Raw genomic sequence first — 17,958 nt, 5'->3', positions numbered from 1 at the left:
CTTAATGTACATATTGATATTTATAAGGATTTGCACAAGGACACTGGGTCATTTTGCCTCTTACCACGTTCTTGCTTACCATTTTGCTGCCTTGGCACTCGTGAACTTGGTCAAAATGTTTTGCCACCTCATGAATGTTTCGTCCTTGTGTGCAACTGATTTGTGTAACATAGATTTTTTTTTTTTTTTTTTTTTCCCTTCTACAAATTTCGCCTTTGTTTTATTAACTTGCTCGTTTGTTTTCCTATTTGTTCGTTTTCCTATTTGTTCGTTTTCCTATTTGTTCGTTTTCCTACTTGTTCGTTTTCCTACTTGTTCGTTTTCTTATTTGTTCGTTTTCCTACTTGTTCGTTTTCCTACTTGTTCGTTTTCCTACTTGTTCGTTTTCCTACTTGTTCGTTTTCCTACTTGTTCGTTTTCCTACTTGTTCGTTTTCCTATTTGTTTGTTTGCCTATTTGTGGGTTTACCTATTTGTTCGTTTTTCTATTTGTTCGTTTGCCTATGTACTTGTTTGTTTTTTCACTTTACCACTCTATTGCTTTATCACCTATTCACTCATTTGACCACCAGTGGACTTATTTTATTTTTATTTATTTTTTTTTTTCTCCTTCGCAAGAGTGACACTTTTTTTTTTTACTCCCCCCACCCACCCAGCTGAGCACACGTTTGGTACACATTTGCATGAATGTGTGCATGCGTTTTCCAAGTATGTGTACCATATTTCCGAATTCAATATGGATGCATATTTCTGAGAGTTTCATTTGCTTTGCGTGAAATTTAAAAAGAAAACGAATTGGAGATACATCTTTTTTTTTTTTTTTTTTTTTTTTTTTTTTTTGAGATCATTATATTGGCTCATGTGTAAGCAGCTCGAATTAGCACCTGCATAGGTATGTTGCATTGGCGCGTGTAGATCTTTGCACACACGCACACACACAGATACAGATAAAGAAACACACATTCACAAATTTTCTATTCAACCTCATATGACAGATTTCCCTGCTGGGAAGAGGAACTAACTCGAGTGCAACAGAAAAAGTGCTGTTTTGGTTTTATTATATTTTTTCTCCTTTTTTCTGCACAATTTTGCACGCCTTTTTCAACTACACGTATGTTTACATGTTGCTTAAGGAATATATCATTTTCACCACATTTCATTCTTCTTTCGAATATACAAAGGGGTACCCTTTCACAGTTGCAAAGGCATGCAGTTAAGCAAATGTACCACAGTTAGACAACTATGATGCATGTCTAATTTGTCATCTGAATACAATATTTCACACTTAAAAAAACATTTGAAACAGGGAAAACTCCTCCCAATTGGCGTTTTTATCAACCAACTAGAAGCTTTATCAAATTTCTTAACTTAATTTTATAAGGGCACTTTTTTTTTTTTTGTTCTTCTTGAAGACATACTACGCGGAAAGCCACACGATTAGTATCAGTGACGGAAATGTAATAATCATTGTTCTATTTACCCAATTGCTCCTTAATATATTTTTATAATTCTTTATTTTAATTAACTCTTGCTTCTTACAACTCTTTATTTTAATTAATCCGTGCTTCTTACAACTCTTTATTTTAATTAATTCGTGCTTCTTACAACTCTTTATTTTAATTAATTCGTGCTTCTTACAACTCTTTATTTTAATTAACTTTCACTTTTTATAACGTTCATTCGAATTAATACCTACGTTTTACAGCTCTTATTTGAATTAATTTTGACTTGGTATAATTTGTATTTGAGTTAATTCCCACGTTTTACAACCCCCCATTTTTTTATAATTTTTATTTTCATATCATTCCTTTTCACAAGTCTTCCCAGTGGTCGTGCTTACTCAAATTAAATTCAGTGCAGTCTAATCAAAATTATTTTTTTGTTTACTATAATCATATGAGAGGATTATTATTCTCCTCATTTCTACTCACCACCGTCATAATTACCTATAACCACGAGCTACCCTTGCATTTTTACTTCTCTAATTTATTTTATGCACATTCATTCCATTTCTTTTTATATTTTGTGAATTTTTTATTTTTTTTTTTTTTGATTTTTATTCCACTCGCTAAAGGATATACCATAACCACACTGATTTAGAAACCTTATATGCATTAAGACTTCAAGTTATAGTTTCTATCTACCAGAGCTAATAGTACTAGTACCACAATTGTTATTTTTTTTTTTTTTTTTTTTCCTCTCCCCTCCGATTCATTTCTTTTCCTTTTCGTGGTTGCCCAGGGAGACCACAAAGAGGAACACATCTCCACTGAGTAATGTGCTCGAACTAAACAAAAACGCAAGATTCAAAAAAAAAAAAAAAAAATATATAGATGGATCCAAAAACTTTGAGCAACAGTAGAGGGTCATTCGAAGTAATAAGACGCACCAGATTCAAGTGCAAAAATTATGAGATGTATCAGAAGGAGCAAAGAGTTGCACAACTTTTACTAAAGGACGGAATCAATTACATAGAAAATGAAAATAACGGAATGATAAAGGATGATAAATATGTTAATACTCTTCTTTTCGAATATACAAATTATGAAAAAGGGAAAGAAGAAAAATTAAAACTCACCAAATTGCTATTAATATCATTACTCAATAAGGATAAGAAAAAATACATCCCCATTGATAAGTTAACTAGATGCAGAAAAAATTATGGGAAAGACAAAGAGAAGAGTAATCTGATAAAGCTTAATTCTCGCGTAAGAAAGTATAAAACTTGTAATAAAAAAAAAAAAATTGACAAGACAATCAAGCTACATTTAAATGTTGACAAACCGAATAGTTATAAACAAAGAACAAGATATAAGAGATCAATCATAAAGATCAAGAAGAGTAAAAAGAAACTCTTTAAGGGTAATCATTATGAAAGGAATTTACAAAATATTTTAGGAACAAGAAAGAAAATAGAAAAAAGTCCTAAAGGAACAATCCATACATCTCAAACCATGATGAAGAGGAGCCAATACCGTTTCTTGAATCGAAGAGAAATGGAATCACTGACCATGGAATCTATCGAATCATTCACCAGTGCATCTGTTGAAGCACTACAAGAAATGTCCAGAAAGATGAAAACACAAATGGAAGACATCAAGTTCAATAGAACAAGAAGCAACTCGTCCTCTTCTAATAATTGTCTAAAGTTTCAAAAAAAAAAAAAAAAAAGAATTATTCCTATCGAAGCAATGAATAAAGAGTTCATAAGAACCCATTTTGATGAAATAAATTCAGTTGGTCTTATACGCAAAGATTTAAGCCACACCATCCATGGAGGAGATAACTTAGTTCCCTCGAGAAGGCGCAAATCCTTTACCTATGCACATAATGTTTCTAGACCATTTAATGGTACCACTTGTCTCACTTGTGTAGAGTTTGAAGAGAAGAGAAATTTCGAAAGGAACAGTGCAAATACGGGACGGCAGTACAACAAGAGGGGAACAGAACTCAAAGGGAGGACATACAGAGCGCGTCCAAGTGGAGTGGAATCAAATATGGCAAGCCAAATGAAAGGGAGAGAGGCGGGAAGAGAAGCGGAACCATATATGGCTAGTAAAACAAAGGAAGATCCAACTAAAGGTAAGAGAACAAAACGAACAGACGTAAAATGTCCAAAGGATGCTGTATGTTACAGAGCAAACACAATTTTTTGCAAAAGCAGAAACAGAGATGTGTCAAATGAACGCAAAAATGAAATCATGATAGTCATGGGAGATGACGACAGACATCGAAGATGTGGCACTTATAGCCGGAATGATAATATCTCAAAAAAATGTAACATCGATATAACATCTGAAGAGAATATGAATGTACAGCTTGATACAGATTTGAACGGAGTCAAAATCACGATCCCAAATTTGGAATCTCCCACTCTTGAAAGAGGAACAATGATCTGTAATAAAACATCAGGGGGATATCCCATACGTAGGGAGGAGAAAAAGGAGAAGAAGCGTAGGCACTCCTCCAATCAGATGCAATATATGAAGGACACCAATGACATGGGTAAGATGCACGAAATTAAAGAAGTGCAAGAAGACAAATACGCACATAGTAAGAACCACTGCTACAACTGCAACCACACGAAATGCACAACCAAAGAGACAAAAAAAAAAAATGAAAAGTTCGATGATTTGACAAGCATTGTGAAACACAGGAATGTGGATAATGCTTATAAGCAGCACATTTATAAAATGGCTATGTCTGATGAAGTGGGTGAAGGAGGAGGGGGACAAATGGAGAAGCGTGAGAGGTATGTAACTTTTGATAGCGTCGATGTAGTTAACAATGAAACAAAACATGAGGGACCTCGAGAGGTTCGAGAGAAGAACACATTTAGAAGACACAAAGAACAAGTAAGCAATAAGATGAAACAAAGACATGAAAAAAATGCTGATAGAAATGTGCATGGGTTTGATGAAACATTAAAATTTATGAAGTATAGAGAGTTGCTGAGAAAATATATGGGAACATTCTACAATTACAGTTCTGTAAAATGTGCAACCTACATTATCCTATACGCATTAATAGTGAAAATTGTGACGCAGATATCTAAAAATTTAACGACACCTAGTGGTAGCAGTAGTAGTGATGGTGGCGGAAGTAGCAATGTTAACATATCGAACGAAGATCCAAATGACATAAAAGTGGTCTGGTATAATGATTCGAACTTATTTTTAAATATTTATGATTCAGATGGTATTATCCAATCCATTTGTTACTCTGTCTTACTAGTGTGCATTGTCTTGTTAATGAAACTAGGTATACCATCAAACTATTTATTAGCTGGTAGGTTGACCATTTTGTTTATGTTTCTTTTTATATTTCAAATTCCTATGATGATATATGCAAATTTTATGTATTTAAAGAAGGAAGAAGGAATAGCAGCTAAAAATCAAGTAAAAGTGCATGAAAAAAAAGATTACTTTAATTTACATCTACAAAGGATATACAATGTATTTTACGTTGACACGTTAAATTTATTAGTTTATACCATTCTCATTAGTCTCGTTTCCTTATATGCTACTTATCATAAATTAATATATCCACATCTGTTAAAATTCTATCTAGATACTATTTTCTTAAAATCATATACAATCATTAAAAAAGAAATTATACAATTCAGGGTTCCTAACAATATTGATGCTTATTATTTGAATCAGATGAATAGCTATTTATTTAACTCCTTGTATAAGAAGCAAAATAATTTCACACAAGAAGACATGGAGAGTAACACCAGGAGTACCATTGGATACAACATCGTCATTAAGAAAGATCGGTGTTCTTTTTTTACGCGTCTCCTTAGGAGGAGCACGACTGCTTCGGATTCAGAAGCGGAAGATGCTGAAACAGATGGAAGAGGTGGAACAAATGGAAGAAGTGGAAAAGGTGGGAGAAGTGGAAAAGGTGGAAGAAGTGAAAGAAGTGGAGGAAGTACAACTTGTGGGCCTCCTAAGTTCAAGGGGCGAGACCAGAGAAATTTAAACTTCTACATCATTTTTTATATTGGAGAATTGGACGAGAAGGGCAGGCCGCACGGGTTCGGCTACTGGAGGGGAATCAGCTTGGAGGGAGAAGTGCTCATAGGCTACTGGTTCCATGGCATTCCTGTTGGCCCCTTCAAATGTCGAGATTTCAAGACGGGATCTGGTTTTATGTGCATAAAAATTGGATACGGGCGTACGAACTGCGAGCAGAATGACTTGGACATAGGTACTTTTCTTCGAGGGGGCGCAACATGCGCAGTCGTGCGCTGCACATGGGTACACACAGCCTTATGGGCACTTGCATAAGGACATGTAGTCACATAGCCACGTATTCACATAGCCACATAGCCACGTATTCACATAGCCACATAGCCACGTATTCACATAGCCACATAGCCACGTATTCATATAGCCCCGTATTCACATGGGCATACACTCATGCTCGCTTCTTCTTTTTTCCCGTTTGTCCCACGCAGGCCTAGCAGACACTGAATGTTGCGTAAGCGGAGCATTTTACAGGACTTTTCCAAGAGTGGTTTTCTACAACCTGAACTTGACGAACATGAACCAGAAGAATAAAAAAAATGATCGTAATAAACACAGATTGATAGAAAACAGAGAATGTTGTGAGTACTTATGTGTGAATAAGGCTAGCAATGATATACTGCGCTTTGATTATTTGAAGCTGATTGAAGACAGTGACGACGAGCATGACGACGAGAATGACGTTAGACAGGACGAAGAACATGACGACGAACGTGACGACTTGCTAAGCAGAGATGATTCTTCTAAATCCGATGTAAACAGCAATAATGAAGAAATTGCATCTGGAAAATTAAGAAGAAGGATAAGAAGAGGAAGAATAAGAAGAAGGTTTATGGGTGCTTTCAACAAAGAAGAATGTAAAAAGAATCCTACCAATGTATCTAACACTTTATACGACGATGCACCAGCATCTATTATGAATAACGAATCTTTTTTAAAAGGAGAACTATTAAATTATGATGACATATATAGTCTGAGTTATGATTTCAATGATCTAGCCGTAGAAGAAGAAATACATTCCATGTTGAATAAAAATATAGGAAAAAGAAATGAACACGAGCATGCATGGAGAACAATTAAAAGCGAGTCTCCCAATTCAGACCCCTCCTCAGCATCAGCTTCGTCACCTTCATCCTCATCTTCCTATTCGCTTGATTTAAGAGAAATGCCTACTCTTCTTGACGAAAGAAATGCACATATTCCTGACGTTGAACACCAGTCTCGCACCGAAGTGAACATAGAACTGCCACGTAAAGGCAAAAACCTCAAGGATTCTGAGTGTTGTGCAAAAACTAAGTATGACAGACAGATATGTAACCATGTAGAAATACAGAAAAAAGACAATCATGAGAAGAGAGGGAAAAAAGCATTTCAAAATAAAAAGAGAATGAAGGGTAAAACTAGTGAAGAAAGAAAGGCACATTCCATATCACAACAAGGTGATCACTTAAAAACAAATCACCATTTTAAGTTGACAAAACAAGAACCTTTGTCTAAATCGAAAAACTACTTTACTAATGATAAATGTTGTAATTATATATCAGAAACAAGAGATCAAATATGTATCACAAAAAAGAGAAAATGCAAAGATATGCAAATGAAACACCAGTTTATATATGAAGAAGGAGACAAGGGAAACCATGAAGTGGATGATATTCCTGTGGAGAAAAATAAACAGGTGGAGATATCATTTACAAAGTTTAATGTAGCACAAATGCAAAAAATAAAACGAAATTGTAATAGAGATCAAGGATTAGCTGTCCAAAGCAAGAAATCAAATTTAAAGAATAACAAAGGGGAAAACATGACGCACAGAAGAAAAAATCCAAAAAGAACAATTCAAAAGGTAAGTACACACGTATCTGATGAAGTGAAATCAAATCAAGGAGGGGAAAAGGAAATAGTAAGAGGAAAACAACTTTCGCATATAGGTGAAAATATCCGAATAGAAGTTGACCCGGTGCAATGGCCAATCAGAGGATCACGCGTGACAGGTACAGAAGGAAGAGAAGACCGAAACGGAGACAATTCAGACAAAATGAAAAGCCCAAATGGAGACAATTCAGACAAAATGAAAAGCCCAAATAGAGACAATTTGGACAAAATTAAAAGCCAAAATGGAGACAATTTGGACAAAATTAAAAGCCAAAATGGAGACAGTTTGGACAAAAGAAAAGGTCAAAGCAAGGGACCAGACGCAGAAGGTGGCAAAAAGAAAAAGGTGGAGAAATGCGTAAAGCTGCAATGTCCAGACGAAGCAAAAGATGATAGTGGAAATAAACTCAACGTAGAGGATAACGTTAAGAGAAAAATAAAAAAGCATATCGGGTACAGCATGACGAATACTTTATTACATTTAAGAAAATTCAAATACTTAAGGATAAGAAGGGAAAAAAAAAAAAAAAAACTGAAAAAAAGAAACACGAACAGAAGGAAAACCTTTCTGCCAAGAGCTCTTTCAGGAACATTACCAAAATTAAAAATCCAAAAAAAAAAAAGAAAATTATTATTTTCAGATACGATAACAAATGTGTATAAAACAAAATGTATGAACATAATTCTTCAAAATTTATGTCCACACATGCCAAACTTTGGAATTATATACAATACCGATTTGCACATATCGATTGATGCAGAGAGGGGGTTATACATAACAGGATACATTAATAAAAAAAATTGCAATTTTATAAAAAATAAAACGAGAAGAAATGAATTCGAAGATAATGAAGTCAAAATAAAAATAATTAAAAAGAGAAAAAATACACTCAACTATAAAAAAGGCATAAATAATCGTCTCTACTCATGGATAGATAACATAAAAGAGCTAAGCTTAGATGGATGGGTAAAATGCGAATTGGCTGGGTGTTTAGAAGCCGTTATTTTTATACACGGATATAATACAAGTCATTTGGAGGCTCTTCAAATTCTTGGACAGATGGCATCCTTTGGAAACTTCCCAAATTACATCAAACTATTTTTGTTCAATTGGCCTTCGGGGAAGAACTTTCTTGAATTCTTCACTGCCAAGGACAATTCGAAGAACAAGAAGGTGCACCATGCCTTCAAGTCTTTCCTCAACACGCTGCGGAACAACGGTAAGAGAGAAGAGGAGGTAGCAGAGAGGTAGAATCAGGGCGGTAGAAGCAGGGTCGTAGAAGTAGGGCCATAGAAGCAGAGAAGAAAAACCCTGATAAAAAGCGACAGGCGAAAGCGAGGCCAATATGTGGCCCTTAAACAACCAGTTGACCATGTCTACAAACAAATTCTGCTTCCTACACTCAGCTATAACGTGACATGTAAAACTTATCACATCTGTTGTAATATATGCATATGGGTAGTGGAGAGAGGGGGAGGGAAAAATTAATCTGCGTAATAAGTTATATTTACAGTGTACGTGTCTCTTAAACTTTATTTATCACAACATGTCTTCAAAGAAGTACAGGGTATCCCACCCATTATATCACACACTCCTCCCATTGCACCACATCTCTCCAATTATATGTATCACATCCCTCCAATTATTTTCTATCACACCGCACAGGAATCAGACAAATCCACATCATCACTCACAGCATGGGGACCAGGATGTTCCTTTTGGCTTTTCACGACATTGTGGAGAGTGAGCTTTTTTCCACGGTTGAAGAAAATGAAAACGTAACAAAGAACTTGACAAAAATGAAACTAATAACATTGACAATGATGAATCCAGAATATTACCTGAGCGATTTTGTAAATAAGGAATATGTATTTCTCCGATCATTTTGCACTGTGATATCTATATATTGTGACTCCAATGATAAGGCATTGAAATGGGCTGAGATTTTCAGTGGTACAAAATCTCTTGGAAGAAATGTGTTCGATTTAAATATATGTAAAGACGATTATAAGAAGCGAACACATGGAACTGACAATTACGTTTTTGATAGTAATAAACTAGATTATTTTTCTATTTCCATTAGAAACAAAACAAATGAAAGTGATGAAAGTTGTGCAGAACCCAAATTAGTTTCTTCTTTCTTTGATTGTGAAAATTTTGATGTTACAAATGATGAAATGAAAAACAAGGAATTTATGACTAAACTTGTTCAGAAATTAAAAAAAATTGTTCATTTTTTTTATAAAAAAAAAAATAAAATAAATGATACGATTAACTTAAACGAACAATTATCCATAGACAATGATCAATGTAAATCAAATAAAGAGAATAGACCTAATAATTTCCTACATCAACCACCAATGTTTAGAAACACATTACTTGTTTTTACAGGTATAGAACCCATTTATTGTTACAGAGATAATCGAGATTGGTTAGATGTAGATGTAATTGATACTACTTGGCTAGGATCAAATGTACATACATTGAGACATTCCTATTGGTCACTCAATAGAGAAATTATTGAAGATATCAGAGAATTAATTGTAACGAGGAAAAGGGCAAGACAAAGAACATCCAGATTGGATAGACGGGAAGGAAATGTTTGGGTTTATAGAGTAGCACCTTCTCATTTGAAATCAATATTTGATTCAGATATATGAATTCAAAAAAAAAAAAAAAAATAGTTCATTCCATTCTCTGCTCCCCTCAATGTACTATAACGGTGTGTTGCTCTTTACACACACACAAAAGGGAGATACAAGTGAAAATCAGCACTTATGGTTCATATAATCTGAAAAGTTCAAAAAATCAAAAATGAGAAACTAGAAAATTTGGCATATAGAACATTTTGTAGTGCCTTTTCCTGCTTTTCGTGATATCGCCGTTTGGATTTTATTTTTTTTTTTCATGTAATGTCAATTTATACGTTTTTTTTTTTTTTCTTTTTTGTTTCAAAATTTATTGGTCATACATGTGTATATGTCCTTTTGCGGAAAGGGATAGCAAACAAAAAAAAAAAATAAAACAAAAAATAAAAAAAATAAAATAATAATAGCAATGGAGATAGTGACAGCAATGGTGGTAATAGCAGTGATTGCACGAATTTGCAAGGCGAGGGTATTGCAATCTTACCTAAAGAGGAATTTATCCTACGCGATCTTGATAACGTTCCTTGTGCCATTAAAATTTTGTTTCAGTTCGATTTGCTATAAGTTGATGACTTCCTTTTGATGATTTCTTGTTGAACCTCCTGAATGGCACTGTTTCTATTTTCCAAATGTTTTGAAATATCATATTCTTTCATTTCTGGTTTCATAATCAGATGCACGCAGCACGAACCCATAGCCATGCATAAGAAGGACGTAGATACAATGAACAGGTACTTTCTTAGCGGCACCCCGAGTGGCATTTTTCTTTTCACAGCTTTTGAACAAGTGAGGGATATATCTAAAAAAAAAGGAATTGATGTTTAGAATTTTCACAAAAAATTGAAATAATGGAGCTGTGCGATGAGTAACATATGCTTTTCTAAGGCACATGTTCGTACATGCATGTGTATGTACCAAATGGGATGAAAACATATCTCCCTCGAGACGCTGTGTTGTGATCGACACGGCAGGGTTGACTCCCAATACATTTGCAATTTAAATGGGTGCCACTTAAATATATATGTATGTGTATGCTTATGTGTATGCGTATGTGTATGTGTATATGTATGTGTATATATATTTCTTTTTGTGTTACCCCAGGAGAATCACTTTTAACCACGCCAATGTGAACGTGTGCACATATGCTTGTAGAATATATGCATATATATAATTTCCCTTTTTGTTTTTTCACTTGTATATGCTGATCTATGCTAAAAACACGTCAAAAAAGGAGGTTGAAATCGATAGAAAAATGTTGCTTTAGTGGAACGACTCGAAAGTTTTTATATATTCATAAGAACCCATCAAATTAGTATTTTTTTTTTTTTTTTTTTTTTTTCTTCATTTAAAGAGAATTAAGGGCAATATAATATCTGTATGTACAAAATTTGTACACGCATTGACCGTTCAATGTTACTTTCGTTTGACAAAAAAATATCATAATAAATTTTTTATTTTGAAAAAATAGAAAATGAAAAAAAGATAAGTTAGATATACCCACGCGAATTTAACTGCTTCTACAGGGGCAATATATCTATATCATTTAAACTATGGGTTGAGAATCAAGTCATCACTAAAAGATCTACCTTAGTTCAACAAAACTGAAAACTTAAAAAGTGGAGGAAGCGCAAGTCAACGGGATCACTAATTAAATGGTGGCATTATTTCCCTCACTCGGAATGTAACAAAATAAAAAACAAAAAAAGAAAACTCTAATGGGTTCCTTTTGCCACAATTCCGTCGTGGTGATATACAATATTTCGAAAGACGAAGAAGAGACTCTACTTTTGATTAGGTGCGTAAACTTTGATGTATTTTGTTGCCTCCTGTGGAAACAGAACCCCGTGAGATTAATCTAATATGCATGTAAAAAAAAAAAAAAAAGGAGAAAATATTTTTCGACTAAATGAGAAATACACAATTCGAACGATGGTATTTGTGTTAAGAAATAAAAAATGGAACGTGATAAGGGAAAGAGAAGATGGAGTACATAGTATAAAAAAACATATCTAACCTAAGAAGCAAAAATAATACATGTGGAGAGAGAGTAATCTTACCATATTGATAAATTCTAGATACGTTTAATCTTTTTTTTTTTTTTTTTTTTTTTTGTTGTAAAATATAAGGATGGTGTCATTTTTAAAACTTATCTTAAATTGTTTTAGCATAAGTCCCTTTTAACACTTTTTTACCCTTTACACAGAATAAGTAATGCAAAAAAGGAAAAAAGGAAAATTCTCTTTCATTTTTTTTTTTTTTAAATTCCATTTACAGTTCATGGGACATTACTCGATCCCCTCTCTCAGGGTGTGTTAAATATTGTATATGTATACGTATATGTATATATACATATACACTCGCGTGGTGTCGCATGAGGGTAACTATAGTATTTGCACATGATAAATAGATACTTGTGTGGTGCCAATGCACACTCATATGAATTGATAAGAGAGTGTACAAAGCGGCATTTGCACAGCTGTACATAGAGTTTGTAGCTACAGATACGATATTTAGCAAAAGCATGCATTATGAAGTAAGCCTGTTAACACTGCACAAGATGTTTAACTAAAAAGGGTGACAAAAGTTAGTTTAAATCTAGAAAAAGATTTGTGCCTCTCTCCTGTAGCTTTTAAACCGTTTCTATTATACATATAACCCCATCGAAGTTTTTGTCTTTTACATATCTTCCTTTTTTCATCATTCCACCAAACATGTGGATGCAACATTTGTTGCAAATTCCGGTCCGAATATACTTGCACCTTTTTGCTATAAATGAAGTGAGGATCATTTATCAAAATTCCTCCCCTTTTTTGTATTCTACTGTACAGACTTCTGTTTTTAAATCAGGTGTAGTGCTGATGGTATTGCCATGCATACATATATGCAAATATAGTCCCAAAGTATCTCATATATTTGCTTATGTTTATACATATACATGCACATGTTTGTGATTCAATGAAACAACACAAGTTTGTACCCGGTCATCACATTTGGAGAATTTTTTGAATGCTAAATTCGTGCATCCGCGGGGATTGGGAAAACTAACAACAGGAAAAAAAAAAAAAAAAAAAAAAAATTTACCACCATTCTTACGGAGTTGACAAATTTTTTAAAAACAACTAGCATAATTTCCCTCATACAATCATTTTAGCATTGCTCTGCTCAGTGCTATTTTTGTGACATTTTTTGGAATTTGTTTTGGCACGCATATGCACATTCATACTGTATATATATACATACATATATATATATATATATATATATGCATGTTTTTACCTTTTTTTACTTTTTTGTATTTTCATTTTTGATCCATTGGTTTTTTGTTGTAAAAATTTTCCTAGGAAAATTCATCTGCATTTGCTAAAATATGCATTTTTTAGGAATCTTCTCATGTCACAAGAATTTTGTTAATGTATTAAGCATTTATAATACCGTGCACCAGGAGCCCTATAGATTTCACGCGACCGAGTGCAGGTAGCCATTTTGTTTTTCCTTATCTTAGTGTTTATTATTCACCATGTGCAGTTGAAAAGGCATAAGGTGAAAGGTCACGTACTTTTCTGTTTCTGTTTTTTTTTTTTTTTTTTTTTTTTTTTAAACACAATTATTAGAAAATTTTTGTACTAATTTGATGACTTGGCTTCATCGCCAAGCTAACCTTCCTGACGAGTTTACCTCATCACACTCGTTATAATATTACTTTGCCTTGTTTCCTTTATTGCAATCGTACCTTCCTGTTGACATTTCTTTTATCTCCTGCACAAATAGATAGTCAGCACTTCAGGGAGATCATTTCTAACAAAACACTTTGAATAAGAACTCTTTCTCAAGGGTCCCATTTTTTTTTTTTTTTTTTTTTTTTTTGACTCTTTATATAAGCTCGAAACCTCTGCTATGATTTCTCAAAGTACGTTCAACAATTATCCCTCTTACCTCTCTCATCCGCCTTACCCTTCCTACCCCGCTTATCCCTCTCATCCCACGTATCCTACGTACCTTGCTCACCCAACTGATCTAGCTGATCCAGGTAATTCCACTGATCTCACTTTGTTAGACCGAATGGCCGATGCCAACTCTGGGGAAACAGCTAGCCAAAGAAGCAAAGCAGCTGCGACTTCTGGTTCTGCAGGTACCAAGGTCACCACTGGGAGACTTGACGGAAAACCAAAAATAGATTCATTCCACAACAGAGATGGATTGACATTAAAGACATACGCATGGCAAGTGAAGAACCCAATAGGAGTTATATTCCTAGTGCACGGATTGAATACACATGTGCGTCTAGAATACATGAGGCATAACGTAGAAATAGTTAGCCCAGATAAAGTCATATTGAAAGATGCAGATAATTATTATATTTACAAAAATAGCTGGATAGAATATTTTAATAAAAATGGGTACTCAGTATATGGCATGGATTTACAAGGACATGGTCAATCGGATGGATGGAGAAATTTAAAAACGAATGTAAAAAAATTTGATGATCTTGTGTACGATTTAATTCAGTATATTAACAGAGTGCACGATATTATATGTCTTACAAGTAAAAAAAATATGAATAATGGAAAAAGCGATGCTACAAAAAATGGAGGCAGCAATATGAATAATGCATCAGGTGCATCCACTAATAATAATAAAACCGGCATATCATCTTCAATTCACAACAATTTAACAAATATGAAAACACCTCCGTTTTATATCATGGGTCTATCAATGGGAGGAAACATAGTTCTAAGAACATTGGAAATATTAGGAAGATCAAAAGGTAATAATGCAAAATTGAATATAAGAGGATGTATATGTTTAGCTGGTATGATTTCTATTGATGAATTAGCAACAAAGGCATCTTATAAATATTTTTATATTCCATTTTCAAAGTTTTTTGCTACTGTTTTTCCAAGTTTACGAATAACACCATCTTTATATTTTAAAAAATATCCCTATGTTAACCATATCTTTAATTATGATAAAAATAGAAATAAAAAACCAATCACATGTAAGTTGGGCTATGAACTTTTAAATGCTATTCAGAATTTAAATAATGATATGGAATATATTCCAACAGATATTCCTATTCTTTTAATACATTCCAGACATGACAGTGCTTGTTTTTTTGGAGGTGCACAAACATTTTTTAATAAAATTAATTCAAAACTTAAAGAATTACACGTACTTGATGATATGGATCATGTTCTTACGATTGAACCAGGAAACGAAAAAGTTCTGCACAAGGTTTTATCTTGGCTCGCTTCCCTCACGCACACACCAAAAGATGCAACAACGTCTCTAAACGCCAGTGCTTAAGGCACGTCCATTTTAAGTTGCTGCACGTTTTGCCTTACATATCAGACACGTGAATGAGTCTCGGACGGGAAAAAATAAAGTGAAAAAAATAAAGTGAAAAAAATAAGGTGGAAAAAATAAAGTGAAAAAAATAAAGTGAAAAAAATAAGGTGGAAAAAATAAAGTGAAAAAAATAAAGTGAAAAAAATAAAATGAAATACTTCACCATATCCATGTCACTATAATTAATATCAGATTAATTTCATCCTATCAGCATGTTGTCCCCCAAAATTATATATTATACTATCCCCCCCCCCACCTGTGCACACGTTTGATTATATGCAGCACACACCTTTTCATTTTCATACTATATCCGAATGAAGGAGAGAAATCACACAAAGAAAAGGAAGAGTTGACGGATATTTGAAGTATCCGGACATCACACAGCGATGGGATATGAGACCTGCGTCACATGAGCCCAAGTCTTAGTGTACTACAAAACGTAAGCGGGGGGGGGGGGGCTGCACCCATACAATGCATATAAACAAATATGCAAAAATATACCTTTTTGTTCTTATAGAACAGAGCCCCTATCCCCCATTCTCATTCGATTATATATAAATATATATATATATATATATGAAATCTTCTTAACTATTTTTTGGGCATATACCTGTTAATCTTTTTTAACCCCCCCTGTTGTCGCAAATGTGCAGAGCAAAACCAAAATGAATTGTGTAAAACTGCAATATAAAACTATGTTCTTATTGTGCACAGAATTATTTTATTTATATTTTTTTTTTTTTTGGACAAAGTTTTCATAAGTTGTGCAATAAATATTCTTAATGGTTGTAGAAGAAAGTGTTATATACATCCTATATAGAAAAGAAAGCTCATTGTGTGTTGTGCGAATAATTTTTTTTTTTTTTTTTTTTTTTTTGTATTTTATTTGTAAACGAAGCAACTCAAAGCGCGGATACATATATAAAACATATATACTTTTTTCCGATGTAACACTTTTGTGAAAATTTTAAAACTGGTAAATTCGAAAAGTGGTAAATATGAAAAATGGTAAATTTGAAAAGTAGTAAATTTTAAAACTGATAAATTTTAAAACTGATAAATTTGAAAAGTAGTAAATTTTAAAACTGATAAATCTTAAAACTGATAAATTTTAAAACTGATAAATTTTAAAACTGATAAATTTGAAAAGTAGTAAATTTTAAAACTGATAAATCTTAAAACTGATAAATTTTAAAACTGATAAATTTTAAAACTGATAAATCTTAAAACTGATAAATTTTAAAACTGATAAATTTGAAAAGTAGTAAATTTTAAAACTGATAAATCTTAAAACTGATAAATTTTAAAACTGATAAATTTTAAAACTGATAAATCTTAAAACTGATAAATCTTAAAACTGATAAATCTTAAAACTGATAAATCTTAAAACTGATAAATCTTAAAACTGATAAATCTTAAAACTGATAAATTTTAAAACTGATAAATCTTAAAAGTAGTATGGAAATCCTTTCCACGTCATGTGATCTACCTGAGATGGGAAGATACATTTTTTTATCTTTTCTGGAAACGTGTGCCCGTCGTAAATGTTAAATCTATAATTTAGTTTCTTTCACATGACAAAAACATGAAAAGTGGGGGGCATATTAAATTATCACTGAATTGGAGTGTGGGCAACATACCTCCTCTTCTTACATGATCAATGTAAAATGCATATGCCCATTTGTTTATTTACAGAGGTGCAAAAATGAATGCTACATGGTAGAGTGTTACTACATATATATCTCCACGGCGTGAGGCGCTCCCCTGAACTCTCGTTCATTTTGTTGGGGGGTAGAGCGGATAAAAATGGAGCCGTAAAATGTAGCGGTAAAATGGAGCACCAAAATGGAGCACCAAAATGGAGCACCAAAATGAAGGGCCAAAATGGAGCACCAAAATGAAGGGCCAAAATGGAGCGTCGAAAAATAAAGAATAACTACTCCTCAAACTTCCACTTACAGAAACTGTATGACTAATATTGTTACGAAGACTTTTCCACTCCGTGCGAAGTTTGCAATTTAAAATATAGTCTCCATTTTTACTGACATGACTCTTTGTACTGTTCTATAATATATATTTATACATTAATATGTAATTTATATATGTGCAGATATTTATACATACATGTATATATTATTTATATGTAATTTTTTTTTTTTTTTTTTTCTCTGCGTTTAATCTTTTCTTTACCCATTGTCGTTGTATTTTTTACAAAGCGCGTTTTTTTTTTTTTTTTTTTTTTTTTTTTTTTTTTTTTTTTTTTTTTTTTTTTTTTTTTTTTTTTTTTTTTTTTTTTTTTTTTTTTTTTTTTTTTTTTTATTATTTTTTTTTTTTTTTTTTTTTTTTTTTTTTTCTTTAGTCGTTAACTTTTCTTCGGCTGAAGAATTAACAAATGGTAAATTATTTCCATCGTTAATTCCCTAACCCTTGATTTTACAACATTTTCATTTTTAACAATCTACATATTGCCCAAAATTGAAGCTCCATTTTGAAGCCCATTTTTCTCCTGTCTTCCGAATTACCCCTCCATTCCGTTTTTGATTTCTCCCATTTTCTTA

General features: G+C 33.0%; 3 protein-coding genes across 3 annotated transcripts; 2 read left to right on the top strand and 1 right to left on the bottom strand.

Moving 5' to 3' along the window:
• Nucleotides 1-2,332: 2,332 nt before the first annotated feature.
• On the top strand, nt 2,333-10,066 carry PGO_010840 (hypothetical protein, conserved; the record flags this gene model as incomplete). Its single annotated transcript, XM_028685724.1, has 3 exons — nt 2,333-5,711; nt 5,962-8,625; nt 9,072-10,066. The coding sequence occupies 3 exons, from the start codon at nt 2,333-2,335 to the stop codon at nt 10,064-10,066; spliced, it is 7,038 nt and encodes a 2,345-aa protein (XP_028541525.1).
• A 533-nt stretch (nt 10,067-10,599) lies between these two features.
• Nucleotides 10,600-10,815, bottom strand: PGO_010830 (hypothetical protein, conserved; the record flags this gene model as incomplete). Its single annotated transcript, XM_028685723.1, has 1 exon — nt 10,600-10,815. The coding sequence occupies one exon, from the start codon at nt 10,813-10,815 to the stop codon at nt 10,600-10,602; it is 216 nt and encodes a 71-aa protein (XP_028541524.1).
• A 3,298-nt stretch (nt 10,816-14,113) lies between these two features.
• On the top strand, nt 14,114-15,358 carry PGO_010820 (lysophospholipase; the record flags this gene model as incomplete). Its single annotated transcript, XM_028685722.1, has 1 exon — nt 14,114-15,358. One exon carries the CDS (start codon nt 14,114-14,116, stop codon nt 15,356-15,358), a length of 1,245 nt encoding a protein of 414 aa, XP_028541523.1.
• Nucleotides 15,359-17,958: the final 2,600 nt, after the last annotated feature.

This window comes from Plasmodium gonderi (genome assembly GCF_002157705.1).
Source record: "Plasmodium gonderi DNA, contig: Chr01, whole genome shotgun sequence".
In the NCBI taxonomy this organism is placed as follows: Eukaryota; Apicomplexa; class Aconoidasida; order Haemosporida; family Plasmodiidae; genus Plasmodium; species Plasmodium gonderi.
Note: the sequence above shows the minus strand (reverse complement) of the source record. Positions and strands in the feature narration are given on the sequence as shown.